Source organism: Phyllostomus discolor, chromosome 4 (assembly GCF_004126475.2).
Source record: "Phyllostomus discolor isolate MPI-MPIP mPhyDis1 chromosome 4, mPhyDis1.pri.v3, whole genome shotgun sequence".
NCBI classification, from domain to species: domain Eukaryota; kingdom Metazoa; phylum Chordata; class Mammalia; order Chiroptera; family Phyllostomidae; genus Phyllostomus; species Phyllostomus discolor.
In genome coordinates this window covers 114944266-114959772 of record NC_040906.2, presented here as the reverse complement: position 1 = coordinate 114959772, position 15507 = coordinate 114944266, and the positions used below count along the sequence as shown (strand labels likewise).

General features: G+C 46.0%; 1 protein-coding gene across 2 annotated transcripts; it reads left to right on the top strand.

The window, feature by feature from the left end:
* Nucleotides 1–62: 62 nt before the first annotated feature.
* Nucleotides 63–14282, top strand: MED20 (mediator complex subunit 20). Of its 2 annotated transcripts, none has more exons than XM_028509258.2 (4): nucleotides 63–133; nucleotides 3536–3690; nucleotides 8080–8333; nucleotides 10232–14282. In XM_028509258.2, exons 1-4 carry the CDS (start codon nucleotides 63–65, stop codon nucleotides 10445–10447), a joined length of 696 nt encoding a protein of 231 aa, XP_028365059.1. In that variant the 3' UTR covers nucleotides 10448–14282. The 2 variants fall into 2 exon arrangements, with proteins under 2 accessions (XP_028365059.1, XP_028365060.1); XM_028509259.2 differs by lacking the exon at nucleotides 63–133 and adding an exon at nucleotides 258–386.
* The last annotated feature ends 1225 nt before the right edge of the window (nucleotides 14283–15507 follow it).

Below are 15507 nucleotides of genomic sequence, written 5' to 3'. Positions count from 1 at the left end.
CCAAACAGATCACAGCGCCGCCTACAGTTCGGAGGCCAGAAGTGTCATCAGCGACGTCCTACATGCTAAGAACTCACTGTCCTGCCTCTAGACTTGGGATAAACTTATTGCATTTAACGCCGGCTTCTTTAAGGTCCGTGGATTTATGCACAGAATGTTGCAAGCCGGTGGATACCAATAGAGGTGACACCGAGGTGACGCCTAGACAAGCCCCTGTTCCTTTTGGTGCGTCCACTGGGCGCTCTGTTTTTACGTAATTTCCGCAACACCTCTCCCTAAGGACGTTTGCCTAGGAGGGCTTCTCTTAACGTTCGCAGGCGGAGGGCTCCGCGTTTCAACTGTTTGGCTTTCCCACCCTCCTTGTTCGACATCATGGGAGTGACTTGGTAGGAACGCAAGGGATTTTGTGGGGCGGGACTTGGGACCTTGGAGGGCCCTCAGAGCCTGGAGTGTACCCGAGAGAAGGATCTGGAACTGAGTCTGCCGCCCCTCAGGAGTTTCGCACGAAAATCCTCAGATTGTGTGGGTGAGGGGGACACTGTGAGGGCTGTGGAGTCCCCAGGCCTGTTTTCTCAGAGGTGCGCCCCCTTCCTACTGGGTTTCATCCCAGAACCCATCCAGGGTTGGGTACCTCCTTCCCATTTTCGTGGTACATCTTTCTGCAGGTGAGGCCCGGGTGGAAGTTTGAGGATCGGAAATAGGGCGTGTGGACTACAGCCCATCAGTAGGCTGACCTGCAAGGGTTTGGGGATAGGCAAGAAAGACACAGTATCTCTTTTCAAAGGTTTTCGCCTGTAGGTTCCCTCCCTACAGCCAGTAAATGTAGTTAGACCAGCCTCTGTCTGGTTCTGGTTTGGCCATTTAAGATCTTGGGGTCCACAGGGGGAAAAAACTGCCGGGAATTAGGAGATTGGTGTTCTAGGCACATCATTTCTTCAGGACATGTCTTCTGTACCCTTCGTCTAGTTCTGTGGACTTTTTATTTCTAACGTATGAGAAATCAAGGTGTCAGGGAAAGGTGTGTAAGTCCTGCTCTTGGAGGCATTAGTTACAAAATGCTGGATTTCGTAGCTTTTGTATTTTTTCTTTTTAGAAATATCAGTAAGTGTGAGCATTTCCAATCAGAGAGGGTTGGGGAGGCCAGGCAGGCTACCTGAAGTCGGTGACTACAGGCTTCTCGTATGAGGGCCTGTGGAAACTCCTCCTGGTAGCCCAGGTCCTTGCAGGTTTGTCGGGGATTGCACTTATGTTTCCCACATTTGAGATCACGGACGTCCTCCGAGTCCTCTAGTGCGAGGGAGATGTGTGAGGGGTGGGACAGCAAGTTTGCAGCACAGAGGCTGGGACCCTGCAAGCCCCTGCTGCCTTCAGTAGGGAAGGTGGGCAGAGGGAAGGGCTCTCTGTCTGTTGGGACCCTTATCAACTCTCCCAGATTCCTAGGACTTCTCACCCCAGCAGCATCGTTTTAGGGATGCTCTTACGTTTCAAAATAAGGCACATCATCATCATTCCTTGTCAGTGCTTTTTCTCCTGGAGAGAAGTGACAATTTTTAACAGCAGTAGTTCATTTGGCTGGTTGAGTTCATTTGGCTGGTTGACCCTGAAGTAATGCAGTGTCTCTCAAAATTCAGTCACTGCCTTTCTGATTTTTATATAACTAAGTACCACCTGTACTATTATTTATTAGTGTTTTCTTTTAAATCTATTTTTTTCTTAAAGGTATCTTAACTACATCCCTAGGGAAGCAGTCTAGTTTAGTAGTTCAGGCACAGACACAGAGCCAGCTTGCTTGGCTTTGAGTTTTGGCTACACCACACCAAGCTGTGTGACCTTGTGCAAGTCAGTCGGCCTCTCTGCACTTGGGTTTTCTCACAAGTCTGCACTTGGGTTTTCTCACTTGTGACGAGGAGATAAATAATAGCACAGCTTCTGGGGCGGTTGAGAGGATTCAGAGTATGTAGTTAATTTATCTACAGGCTTTTGGGCACCTCCTGGCACATAGTTGGGGCTTGGTGATGGCTAATTACCACTCTAAAGGGGAAGCCAGTTTCACTCAGCATAGAAGGAAATCTTGGCAGTAGCATTTTTTGTTTTGTTGCTTTGATTACATTCTTGCCACGCCCGAAGATTACAAACTTGAGGCTTTCCCTTAGATCCTAGGGCTGTTGAATACAACTTTCTGCACTGATGGAAATGTTCTGTATCAGCACCGTTTATTACACCAGCCCCCAGCCACACGTGGCTATTGAGACTTCAGATTGTGGGCAGTGCAGGTGAAGAGTTGAAATTTTAACTGAATTCCTTTTATTAGTTTGGCTGTATATGGCCACAGTGGCTTTTGGCTACTATACTGGCCAACTGACATCAAAGTACTAGAGCAGCGATTTTCGACCTTTTTCATCTCATGGCACATGTGAACCAATTAGTAAAACTCCGCGGCGCACCAAAAGATAGGTTTCTCACCGATCTGACAAAAAATACAGGTATAATTGATTCATTCACACTGATGGCTATTGTTGTATTGTCTGTTTTCATTTTTTTATTTGACAGTCTAAGGGAAAAGAGGTCAGTGCCCCTGACTAAATAGTCAGGTGTTGCATTTTTTAAAAATTCTGTGGCGCACCACCGTGCCTGCTGAGTCACACTGGTTGAAAATTGCTGTGTTGGAGAGTTGGGGAAAACATACTAACTGCAAATTGAGGCTTTCTCCTTGATATAGTCAGAACTGAAATAATTGTAAGGGAAATCCTTGCTACATGACTCAGTGTTATCAAATGCTCAGCCTGCTTCTCTTGAATGTTGGCACACACGCCATGCTCGGGAAATTCTGGTGTGACGGGAAGTTCAGTGTGCTGTTGTAACAGCCTTGAAGCCTGTGCTCTATCTAGTTCTTAGGGACTGGGGGCCTCTGTTTCCTCATCTGTAAAATAAGGGGGTCATGACCTGGTTGGTGTGGCTCAGTGGAGTGAGTGGGAGCCTATGAACCTAAAAGTCAGTGGGGTCAATTCCCAGTCAGGGAACATGTGGGTTGCCGGCCAGGTCCCCAGTAGGGGGTGTGTGAGAGGCAACTACAAATTGATGTTTCTCTTCCTCTCTTTCTCCTACCCTTCCCCTCTGTCTAAAAAATAAATAAAATCTCTTGGTTGTGAGAGGGCTCTTAATAAATAAATACATACATAAAAATATTAAAATAGGAGGATTTTGCCCTAACTGGTGTGGCTCAGTCGGTTGGGCATTGTTCTGCAAACGGAAAGGTCGCTGGTTCGATACCTGATCAGGGCACATGCTTGGGTTGCAGGCCAGGTCCCTAGTTGGGGGCGTGTGAGAAACAACTGATTGGTGTTTCTTTTTCACTTCGGTGTTTCCCTCCATCCCTTCCCCTCTCTCTAAAAATAAATAAATAAAATCTTAAAGTAAGGGGGTTGTGGTAGATGATCTCTAAGATCCCAGTGAGCTGTGATTCTGTGGTGATCGAGTGGCTCAGTGAGTCCACATGTGGCTGTGGATGCTGATGGTTTGGTTCTTTCCCTTTCAGTGTGTCGCAGATGCCTGTGGCCGAGGGCAAGAGTGTCCAGCAGACCGTGGAGCTCCTCACCAGGAAATTGGAGATGCTTGGGGCAGAGAAGCAAGGAACATTTTGTGTGGACTGTGAGACCTACCACACAGCTGCCTCTACCCTTGGCAGCCAAGGTCAGTGAAATGGATCTGCAGAATGGCTGCAACCTGGCTTGGCATTGATAGACATTCATGGTCATTGAAGTCTTTCTGCTCTTCTAAGGGTGGTGTTTTTGAATGTGTGTCAGGTGCACTTCTGAATTCATTAATTCTTGATCCTTCATCTCTTAGACTGGGACTCTGTTTTAGTTTTTTTGCACTTTGCAGTTTTAAAGCAGTGTTTCTCAGAGGCTTGGTTACTAATGGCATCAAAATCATCTTGGTTACTTTTTTTTAAAATTGACTTGAGAGAAATGCATCAGTTTGTTGTTTCATTTATTTTTGCACTTATTCGTTGCTGCTTGTGTATGCCCTGACCAGAGATCAAACCCACATACTTGGCATTATCAGGACGATACCCTAACCAACTGAGCTACCTGGCAGGGCTCTCATCTGGGTTACTTGTTAAAGATGCAGTTTCCTGGCTCTCTGCTTACTGACTGACTAACTGGTATTGTGAGCCTTATAATCTACATTTTCACAAGTTCCCCAGATGTTCTTTATGCACTCTACAGTTTGAGAAAGACTCTGTTAAGCTCAGAAGTCTTTGTATAGACTAGTTTTTAGAACTTCTTGCAGAAAGCCTTCCTGTTTCCCATACCTAGACAGTGGCCATGGCTACCTCGTTAGCATCACTTTGACCAATGAATCAACCTTTGTTTTAAATGTATTAAGAGGTGAGATGGCTGTGGATGGTCCTGGTGATGATGGTAAGAAGGCAAAGAGGGTCTTTGAATATGAGTTAGGGAACCTGGGTTCTGCTGTAACTTTACCTTGGACAGTCACATAGCACAGTGATTAAGAATCTAGTTATGGCTCTGACCAGTGTGGCTCGGTTGGTCGGGCATCATCCCATAAACTGAAAGGTCACGGTTCAATTCCCAGTCAGGGTACACACATAGGTTGTGCATTCAGTCCCAGTCCAGGCATGTGTGAGAGGCAACCAATCGATGTTTCTCTCTCTCTCTTTCTTTTTCCTTCCCCTCTCTCAAATAAATAAATAAATAAAATTTTTTAAAATCTTGACATGGAACCAGATAATTGAGTCCTGGCTCTGCCGCATACTAACCGCAACGCTGGGTAAGCCCCACAACCTTCCACTGTGTCTGTGCTGGTCATTTTCCTTTTTCCCCATAGATCCATTCCCTCAGCTTCCCCTGCAAACTACATTTGCCAGGCCCCCTTCTACTTACCTTTGGCCAGTGAGAGGCATTGGGGAAAATGAAAGGACAGGAGAAAGGGAGACCACAGCTCCTCTCTCCTTCTGCCTTGGAGAGTGTCTCTGGTTATGTCTCCTTGGTTCTAGCTCCTGCTGGGCAGTCTTCGCTCCTGGCTCTACTAACAGCACATCCTCTCTATTTCCTTGCAGCCTTAGGGATGGTAGTGGCCCCCCGGTTGCTAATCTGTGGATGACCTCATCATTCTGTTTGGTTTTTTAGTTCTTCCACTTGCTGTATTTTGTTCCATGTATTAAATCCCCTCTGATGAGACTGTCTGGTGAGGGTCCTGCTTGTGCACCCTTCTCAGTACAGTTCTCTCTTCTGTGAAATGAAGATAATCATAGTGTTTACCCCCTAGTGCTGCTGTGCTAATTAAATAAGTTAATACATGCAAGCACTAGAACTGAGGTTATCCTGTAATAAACCTCTAATAAATGGTAGCTCAGAGCTGTGCTGAGTTTCCTTATCTATAAACTTACAGTATAACTGTTAACCATCGTTTTGCGTTTAGTAGGAAGGATGTAAGGATCAAAAGATGTAATGGCTATGAAAACATTCAGAAAACAAAACATATGTATATGGATACACTACTTGAATGAATTTGCCTGGTGTGGACTCCGTTTTCCTCCTAATCAGACCTTTATTTTCAAGGAGCTACAGTCCATTTGGGGAGACAGCACATTCTCAACAGGCAGTGAAGTAGAATGGAAGGAGCGATAAACTTCAGGTCAGAAGGCCTGCAGCTCCAGCTCTGCTGCTTGCTGGTTCTGTGCCTTTAGATCCTTGGTTCCCACACCGCCCAGTATTAGCCTTACCTGGAGGGCTTGTTAACACGAGTCACTGGGCCCCTCTCCCAGACATTCTGACTCAGTAGGTCTTGGTTGGGGTGGATAATTTCTAAAAAGCTCCCACCTGGGGCTACTGCTGCTGGTCTGGGACCTATAAGCTTCATTTTCCTCATCTATAAAAGTGGGACACTGGTTCCATTTCACACATTTGTGCAGATAAGAAGGTACTTTTGGCTCTGGCTAGTTTGGCTCATTGGATTGAGTGCCAGCCTGCGAACCACAGGGTCACTAGTTCTCTTCCCAGTCAGGGCCCATGTCTGGGTTGCCGGCCAGGTCCCCAGTAGGGGGTGCACAAGAGGCAACCACACAGTGACCTTTCTCTCCCTCTCTTTCTCCCACCCTTCCCCTCTCTCCGAAAATAAATTAATAAATTAATAAGTTAATAAGTTAATAACTTAATTAATAATAAAATAAATAAAATCTTTTTTTAAAGAAGGTACTTTTGTGATTTAAATACTAGTATTGTCTATAAAAAACTGGGAGTACCTTTTTCATTATGAAAGATGAAAGTCTTAGTTGACTTTTAAAATATTTTCAAGACAGTAAGAATACCTATAGACTCATATGAACTGAGTATGTAATTACAGGGAGTTTGCACAAGAACAGAATGTAGATCAGCTTTGGATGTCTTTCTGAGGGTTGAAATGTCTGAAGTGGATTTATTGGGAGGTGAAAGGTGTGAACAGGCAGCACAGTCAGGAGGGATGTGCAGGGTGGTTTGTGCAGAGCCTGTTGTGTTCAGCAAGAGGCAGCAGAGTGGAGGTGTGCACAGAGGTCACAGTGCCCCCTGCTCCCCAACCCCCTTCTCTCTTTCCCATTGCTCCACTCTCATCACTGCCTACAGTGTCTTCTTTTCTTCTCTCTGTGGCTAAATCCTACCTTCTCTTTATGTCCTAGTTCAGGTGCTCTTTTTTTCCATGGAAGTTTTTCCTGCTGCTTATTGCCTATTTTAATCTCTTTCTACCCTGAAATCATTCCTTCCTTCCAAAAGAGACTTCTGATCTTTCCTAGGTAAGCAATTTTGTTTATTGTCTTTTTTAAAGCTTTTCACCTATCTCTGGTGAGATTGTCAGCTTCTTGAGGCCAGGGACTAAGTTCTTTTCTCATATGCTTCTTAAGCCCTAGGACAGTGTTGAGAATAGTTTAAGCACCTAGTAAATATTTGCTAGTGTGGTGGTCCATCCAGTCCATGAACTCTTGTGATGTATGAGAGAGGAATCTTGCTTTCCATTGTCTGCCTTCTTCCATTTCCCACTTTACCAAATACATTTATATAGCTTCCCTTTTTTTTTTTGCAGAAAATCTGTAGTAATCAATGAGAAGAGTCATTTCTTAGAGACTAGAAGGGGTGAGCTGGGACTGGAAACTAGATCTTTTGATTCTAGAGGCTGAGTTCTTTCTGCTCTGGTGCAGTGCTAGCTTCCTAAGTCAACTGATGTCTTAGAATTGCCCAAGCCTTCACTGTTGCCTTTAGAATGAAGTCTAGGTTTCTTAGGCATGCAAGACAAGACAACACAGCTCAGCTCTGGCCTACCTTCCCAGCCTCATGCTCAGACACTCCCCTTTGCTCTATCTCTGGGGCCACTTCTTATATTTCAGAGAGGGGGAGGCCAGGGAAGGTAGGAATAGACAGAAAAGAGTGTCTGCTTCATTTGACATACTGAAATGCTGCTATTTTTATTTGATTTTTCCTTATTATGTAATGTATGATTATATAAAAAACTATATGTAAGGTCCCTGTGAGTTACTAATCATCATCATTAAGCATCCATCTGTGGGCCTATCACTCAACTTAAGAATTCAGCTGTTTCCCTGGCTGGTGTGGCTCAGTGGATTGAGTGCTGGCCTGTGAACCAAAGGGCTGCAGGTTCAATTCCTAGTCAGGGAACATGCCTGAGTTGTGGGTCAGGTCTCCAGTAGGGGGCCAGCGAGAGGCAACCACACATTGATGTTTCTCTCCCTCTTTTTCTCCCCCTCTTCCACTCTCTCTAAAAAATAAAACTAAAATTTTAAAAAACAAAAATAAAGAATTCATCTGTTACCAATGCTAGTGAAGTTCTCTGTGTGTGTCTCACCTTTTTCTGTAGAGCAGATGGGTGTTACCACATGCTGCCTCACCTGTTTTCTCCAGAAAAGGCTGTTGGTAAGGGGTCTTTTCTGGAGGTAAAGACCTACCTCTGCCCCAGGACTGCTGAGGTAATGCCTGATTGCCATCTGGCCTTGTTCCCCACATTTGCCTCTATTCCAGGCTTTGCTGGTGTAGGTCTTGATGCTAAGTAGGATCTCTGTCCCTGCAGGTCAGACCGGGAAGCTGATGTATGTGATGCACAATTCAGAGTACCCTTTGAGCTGCTTCGCCCTCTTTGAGAATGGCCCTTGTCTTATTGCTGACACCAACTTCGATGTGCTCATGGTGAAGCTCAAGGGCTTCTTCCAGAGTGCCAAGGCCAGCAAGATTGAGACCCGGGGTACCCGCTACCAGTACTGTGACTTCCTAGTGAAGGTGGGCACGGTCACCATGGGGCCCAGTGCCCGAGGCATCTCTGTGGAGGTAAGACCTTGGTGAAATACAGGAGCACGATGTGCAGAAGGGGCTTCTCAGCAAAGGGCTCTGCAGATTTCCATGGCCCTCTGTGTGCACACAGGTGTCTGTGCCTGCCTGGTCCCTGTCTGCAGTGTACAGCATCTCTGACCCCTCTCCCTGCACCTTTTAACCTTTCTTTAACCACTTGGGACTCTCTAGCCCAGGATGGGCACTGGAAGTTGGGTTCACAGCTAGTAGAATAAGAAGGCTGGCTTGCTGGAGAAGGGAAGGGATACTCAAAGGAGGCAGCTGAGTTATGATGTGGAGGGACCAGTCACCTTCCACAGGAAGGATTGGAGCAGACCAGGACAACTTTCGGTATAGTTAACTTTTGGGAGGTAGGTCTGTATGTCTCTCCTTAGTATGCTTTAAGATGGGTCTCAAAAGTTGTGTAGCAAAGATGTACCTTTTTCTTTGCTGGGCTGTCCATATTCTTTCACGATGGGAAGGGGTGTGAGTGATGACTGTCTTTGAAGGGGTGTGTTACGACTTCAGATTTTTGTAGACACTGAAAATGGCAGAGAGTGTGACTGTAGCTAGCTTTGGGACCAGTGAGAGTCTACAATTGACCATGTGGCCAGCACTGTGTGAGATTAAAAAAAAAAAGTAAGCTATGGGGCCTGCCTTTTGCAAATTTTTGGTTTAGTAAGAAAGCAAGACTGAAACACAAACTGGCTTTTTGTTTTTGTTTTTAAAGATTTTATTTAGTTATTTTTAGACAGAAGGGAAGGAAGGGAGAAAGAGGGAGAGAAACATCAGTGTGTGGTTGCCTCTTGCTCGGCCCCTACCATTGAACCTGGCCCGCAACTCAGGCATGTGCCCTGACTGGGAATTGAACCAGCGACCCTTTGGTTCACAGGCCAGCACTCAGTCCACAGAGATGCACCAGCCAGAGCACAAACTGTTTTTGAAGTGACTCTATAATAAATGATGTGAAAGAGGTACAGACTGCTCTGGGAATCCAGGCCAGTGAGAGCACTGCTGACTTGGGGGATTGTGACGCCTCTCCAGGACTAGCAGGAAGGAGGGACTTCAAGTGCAGAGATGTGGGGAGAGCTGAGCATCCCTAAAAAGCACCTCTGGTGGAAAAAAGGGTGTTAGTGGTAATTACTGCTCTGCAACTCCAGGTCCTCAAGGGCCGAAATTTCCTGACTCTCTTTAGCACTCGACACACCTTGCACTGGCTGGGACCCACTGGGGACCCACTGTTTACCCTCCACATTTCCAGCTTTGTAGTCCAGCAACCCCAGCTGTTTCTTTACTGTTTCTTCTCCTGGTTCCTAGTGATTTTCCCCTGCTCTCTCTGCAGTGACAAATTAAGAGAGAGGAATGAAAAAGCTGAAGGTATATCCTCTGGCCCCTGTTACATTGGTCAGGAAATTATTTTTTAGGGTTGGAGCCGGCTGGGTTTACCTGGGGAATAGTGTTTGGCCTTGACAGGACTTATGAGCATGTTTGTCTGCTTTGTGCTCTACTGATCCCCAACATACACACACACGCTTTCTCCCACTCTTTGTTTTCTTAACATTTTCCTGAGCTCTCCTTGAACCTGTCAGCATTGTAGGGATTATACAGTTCTGAGAAAATCCAAGGGGGCCCAGATTCACCTTTGCATCTGTGGGCAGGGCTGAGGGTTGATAATGCCAAGATGAGAATGTCAGAGACGGTCTAAAAGGAATGGTGGTGGTGTGTCAGATCCCTGGTGTTTGGGTTGAGTGTTTCCCGTGCAGCAGCACTGTGCTGGAAGGTGTGAGTCTTTGGTCGGGGGTTGGGCAAGATGGGAGCAGGGGTAAGAGGTGCAGAGGAAGCAGAAGCCCTCATCCTTGCCTACATTTACCCTCATTCTTTGTTCCTTTGGTCCCCAGGTGGAGTATGGCCCCTGTGTGGTAGCCAGCGACTGTTGGAACCTGCTGCTCGAGTTCCTGCAGAGTTTTCTAGGCAGCCACACTCCAGGGGCTCCCACAGTGTTTGGCAACAGACATGACACGGTCTACGGCCCAGCAGATACCATGGTCCAGTACATGGAACTCTTCAACAAGATTCGCAAGCAGCAGCAGGTGCCGGTGGCTGGGATTCGTTAGTGCGCTCTGTCACTGGAGGACTCCTGAGGAGGAGCAGGTGCTGCACCCTCAGGCTCCCGAGTCCCCAAAACCCAGGGAAGACGTGGAGGCTTCTCTCCCCCTCCAGTTCCCAGCTGTGGCTCTTGTTCTGGGGCTCTGGACTGTTTGCCCCTGACCCTCACACACAGCCCCCCTGATTTCACCCCACGCCTTACTGGACTTGGCCTGTCCTCAAGAATGGTAACTATGAAGAATGGAGAAGCTTGGAGCTTTCCTGCTATAGGGGAAAAGGTAGGACAGGGGTGTCCCTGCCTAGTGTTGGTGGGGAAAGTAGTCTGTTTCCAGCTGTTGTGGATTCGGCCTAGGCCATGGTGGACAGGCTGCATTTCGTGGCTGTGCTGTGCTGTGCTGTAATAAAGGCCTTTTCCACTGCTCAAAGGATGCGGCTACCCGTCTCCTGGAGAAGGAGTAGGAGGCCAACTTGTCTTATGGATGTCATCTTCTGACCTGAGTGTGGAAGTGGATTGTGAGTTGACTTTCCTAGGTTGTTGCCCAAGTCCTTTGAAGTCTGTGTCTCTCTGACTCCTTTGAGTTGTTGTGAATTATGTTAAGCCACAGGCTAAGCCGCTATAACAAAGAGAACCTAGTAGAAATTTCATTTTCTCTTTTCTAATAATAGTACAGAGGTAGTCAGATGGTCCAGGGCAGATTTAATTGTACAAGGTCATCAGGAACTCGGTTTCTCTTTATCTTGTTGTTCAGCCACCCCTAGGTTGTTGTCCTTGTCCCAAGGTCAAAGCAGACTCATCAGCCCATGCCCACATTCCACTGGGGAAAGAGAGAACAAAGTAGTTTCTTTTTTAAAGGATATGACCTGGAGTTGCGCAAACCACTATGGCCACTTTGTGGAAAGGGACACTGGGACGTAGAGTTTCTTGTTTGGGTAGTCACTTGCCCAGTCAGAACCCAGGGGCTTCTGTGACTAAAGGATGATGGGGAAAATGGATGCAGGGTCCAGTTAGTGGCCTCCGTCACATGGAGCTCAGTGGATGTGCCCAGGGGTGCTCTTGGCTGTTATTTTGCAGTTAGCACCCCCTGTAACTCGGCCCTCTGTTTATGAACTGGATTGGGACAGGGCTGATGCCAGAGCCCCTTTCGGTTTAGCTGGAATAGTCGTGCCAGGAAGTTGGGTCCGAACCCCTTGCTAAGTCTCAGCATCTAGGCTTCTCCAGTTCTCATGAACCCAGAGCTTGGTGTTGGAACAGTTAACCTGGTACTGGCACTGTGCTCATGGTTTCCTGAGTTCTTTCTCCTTGTCTCATTTGAGCCTCCAAGCTGCATGTTTGACTCACATTGCCTGCCCAGCCCACTCCTGCTGCGGAGTGTTTAGTCAGGCCAACACTGAGATGCACGGTCGGGGGTGGTCTCAGGAAACGTGTTACTGTACATGCTGCTGTGCTGTCCTCAACGATGCTGTCCCTCACTGAAGGCACCTAAAGAGAAATTGTTTTCAGACGTAAGGGCCCTACAGCAAGAATCAGACACTGGTCATGTTTCCCTTTTAGCTTTGGCTGGAAGGAAGCTCAATTCAACTTTATAACTGCAGAACCTGTCATCTGCAGTTTTTGTTCTCACTTTCCCCTTGTTTTCTTGTTCATGCTATATTGATAATGAAGTATGTTTTAGATATCATTAGCATACAATAAAATGCACAGGTCTTGTTTTTGGCCTTCTGATTTATATTGGCTGTTACCCAGATTTATCTGTTTGTATTTTTCTGTATGCTGCCTTCAGTCTTATGAGATGAGACAGCATTTTGAACATAACATGTTCCTGATAATATATGGACATTGAATGTGGTAAATTTGATTCTAGACTTATGAATTATAAGGAGGGATTGTGTTCCCTAAAACCTAAAAAATAATATAGACTCCCACACTATACTTTGCCTTTTCCATTATTTGAGTATACGTTTGACCAGCTCTGAGTCCAGTGAACACTCAGTCAAGACTTAAGAACTGCCGCTTTAGGTGCTTTTGTCCATGTCTGTCCTTTGTGTCAATTAAAGAAAGTTTATCACTAAAGAAGTCAGGTAATGCAATACATTTTAACAAATACGCCTCCACTTGCAAAATTGCCAGAACAGAACTAGAAATTGGTGAGAAGGGCCCAAATGTCATCCAGCTTTTGTGTGCAAGTCTGAGCGGGGCTTTCAAGAGCATTCTAGGATTCTCAGAGTATACATTTTTGTAAGTTCAGACTGAATGAAAGTTGAGGAGCAAATGTATACATTTAAGAAAAAAATGGTATGATTATCTTCGTTTTAAAAATGAAAAAAACTTAAACTGGGTTGCTAAATGGAGGTGCCATATGTTTTGGATTCAGATCTCATATGCTTCTACACTAGGCTGTCTTCCACCCGACTTCCTTTGCTTCTAGCTGTGTTACTTCTTTCCCTATCTGTAGCTAACCCCAAAAGAGCAGAAACTGGGAAATTTCTGGGACCCTAAAAATAAGCCACCTTGCTGTGGGTACCTTTGCCAGAACCACATAGAAATCTGCCCACCTTGACTGTCAGAGTGAGACGGGGAAGCTGCAGGCCCATCCATTTCCCCCTCGCTGTAAGACAGGGCAGCAGTGGCTCTCGGCGGGGTCGAGGTCGTGCCTGGAGATGAGGCTGGAATCAGGAGCGGACTTCACTGCCAGGGCCCCTGGCTGCCAGCATGTGTGCAGGTCTGGCACCTGGGCCTCTGTGTGGTGCCAGGTGATTTTGAATGGAGTGTGAAAAATGTTGTTACATTAGTGCTTCTGTCTTATTCTAATGTATATTAAAAAAAATATAACAAGTTCTTTATTCCTTAGGATGAGGGTTTTTGAAAAAGAGTCCACTTAAAGAGAACTTTGAAGTCGTAGTACAGGTTATACCTGGAAATGGCAAAATCTGTGGAGGCAGAAGGCAAATACTGGGATTTGGGAAAACACTGTATTCTATTTTGTGTCTAGTCCATTTCTTATATCCACTGGTGGTTCCTGCTCTGCCTCTCCTGTGCTGTTCTGGTTTCCTGTGCACCTGCTCTGTGCTGCCTCAGCACAAAGGCAGCTTTCCTCAGATCCTGAGGACCAAGCAGTCACACTTCCCTGACCATCTATTGATGTCACTGCTCCACCTGGAACCTGCCCATTCCTCCCCACTGGTGGTCCTAGCTCAGCCCAGCATGTCCAGTATTCACTCCTTAGGCTTTAGGGTGAGGTGGTGAAATTTTTATCTTCAGATCATAGCAGGTAAGAGGAGTGGTTAGAAATTCCCACTTAAACATGCCTTCAGATTTTGAAAGTTAAGGCTCTTCAAGTACAACATAGGAAGGGCTATAGGCTGAATGTGTTGAGGACATTCACAGGTCTAGAGCCGTGCAGGACTGATACATGTGGTCTGTCTGTCTCCAGGCTCACACCTCTAACTCCCAGGACTACTTTTCCCTTGCCTCAGCCTCCCTCTCCATATCTGCTGCCATCTGGGTGTCTTGGGCTGCAGACGTTGGTCACAATTGCCATGTGGAATGGCAGAAAACGATTGTATTACAGGTTGGGTTCTCTCCTAGGGGGTGGTGTCCATGACCTTAGAGCAGTCACTTCTTAGGGGGGGTGGACTTTCCCCAAGGTGAGTTTCTGTCATTGTGTAGAACATTCCAGATTCATTCTCATGGGTTAGAAGGGACTGTGAGGTCAGCCAGTTTGCCTTTCAGTGCTCATATCTTTGATCCCTCCTGGAGGTCGTACAGCCTTAATTTGGCCTCATCCATGGCAATCCCTTCCCTGTGTATTTCATCCCTTTTCTTATTAACTCTTGAGACAAAAATCAAAACAAAACATACCTGCCCTTTCCTTCCCAGAGAAAACTATGGAGAGAGTCTTGTGCTTAATGAGGGAGTTTGTTGTTAATTGGTGCTGGAGTGTGTAGGAACTATGGCTCTAATATAGGGGTTCTAACGTTACTACAGATCATCAGCCCCCAAGGGGAGACTCAAGAGGCTTAAAATGCCCTGCAGCTGGACACAGTTTCGTGGATATGTTCAGTTTGGGGAGAGTAAGATTTATAGAGTTCATTGGAGTTGTCACAAAGATTTGTGATTCAAACACTGAGTCTCTGAAGGGGGGACAGCAGGAAGACAAAAATAAAGCAGGGGTGAAATACACCCAGCGGGCTTATCATGAGCAAGACCTTGCCATGCTCTTCGGACACCTCATCTGGGGTTCTCTCCAAGGAATTTCCTCCTTCACTTGGTAGTCCTTCAGGCCTTTCATTCAGTTTCTTGGAAGCGGGACCATTTTATTGCTTTAGTCTTTCCTACAGTTTCCCCCTTCTCTTGTCTCTTTATACACATACATAGAACCTTTTAGAAATGAGTGGGAGTAAAGATGTATGAAGCAATCTTTACGGCTTTCTGGTTGGCCCCAGAAATTACTCTTCCGTTATGATACACTCCATGAAATCTGAAAATTATTCTGGTGTGGTAGAATTTGGCATAATGAGTATGTTTACTCATAAGGAGGTGATTGCTGAGGTAGAGAAATAGTTCCCTACTGTCTGTAATGAAATTATCAGGTTAAAAAAGAATTCTTGGAACTATTAGGGCAAAGATTCCTAATTCTCTTCTATTCTCTGTTCTGTTTCCCAACACATTCCTGCCCCATTGGATGGCATAAACCTGTTTAAAGGTTAAAAATCTTTTGCCATGACAGTTCTTCTGAGGCAACCTAGAGGGGAAGAGAACATGTGTTAGGAGACAGACGGCAGGTGCTAGCCACAGCGCTGTCTCTAACTTGCCTCACAACATCAATCAAGTTGGCCTTTCTGGGTCTCCTCTGTAAAGTGGGAATAATGATGCTTATTTCATTGGCTCCTGTGTGAGGAGTGCTTTGTCGATAAGGAGATGCTGTCTCTGTTCTGCTCTTGCATCTTTTTTTTAAGCTTTTATTTATTTTTAGAGAGAGGGGAAGGGAGGGAGAAAGAGGGAGAGAAACATCAATGTGTGAGCGATACATCAATCAGTTGCCTCTTGTGTGCCCCTAACTGGGGACTT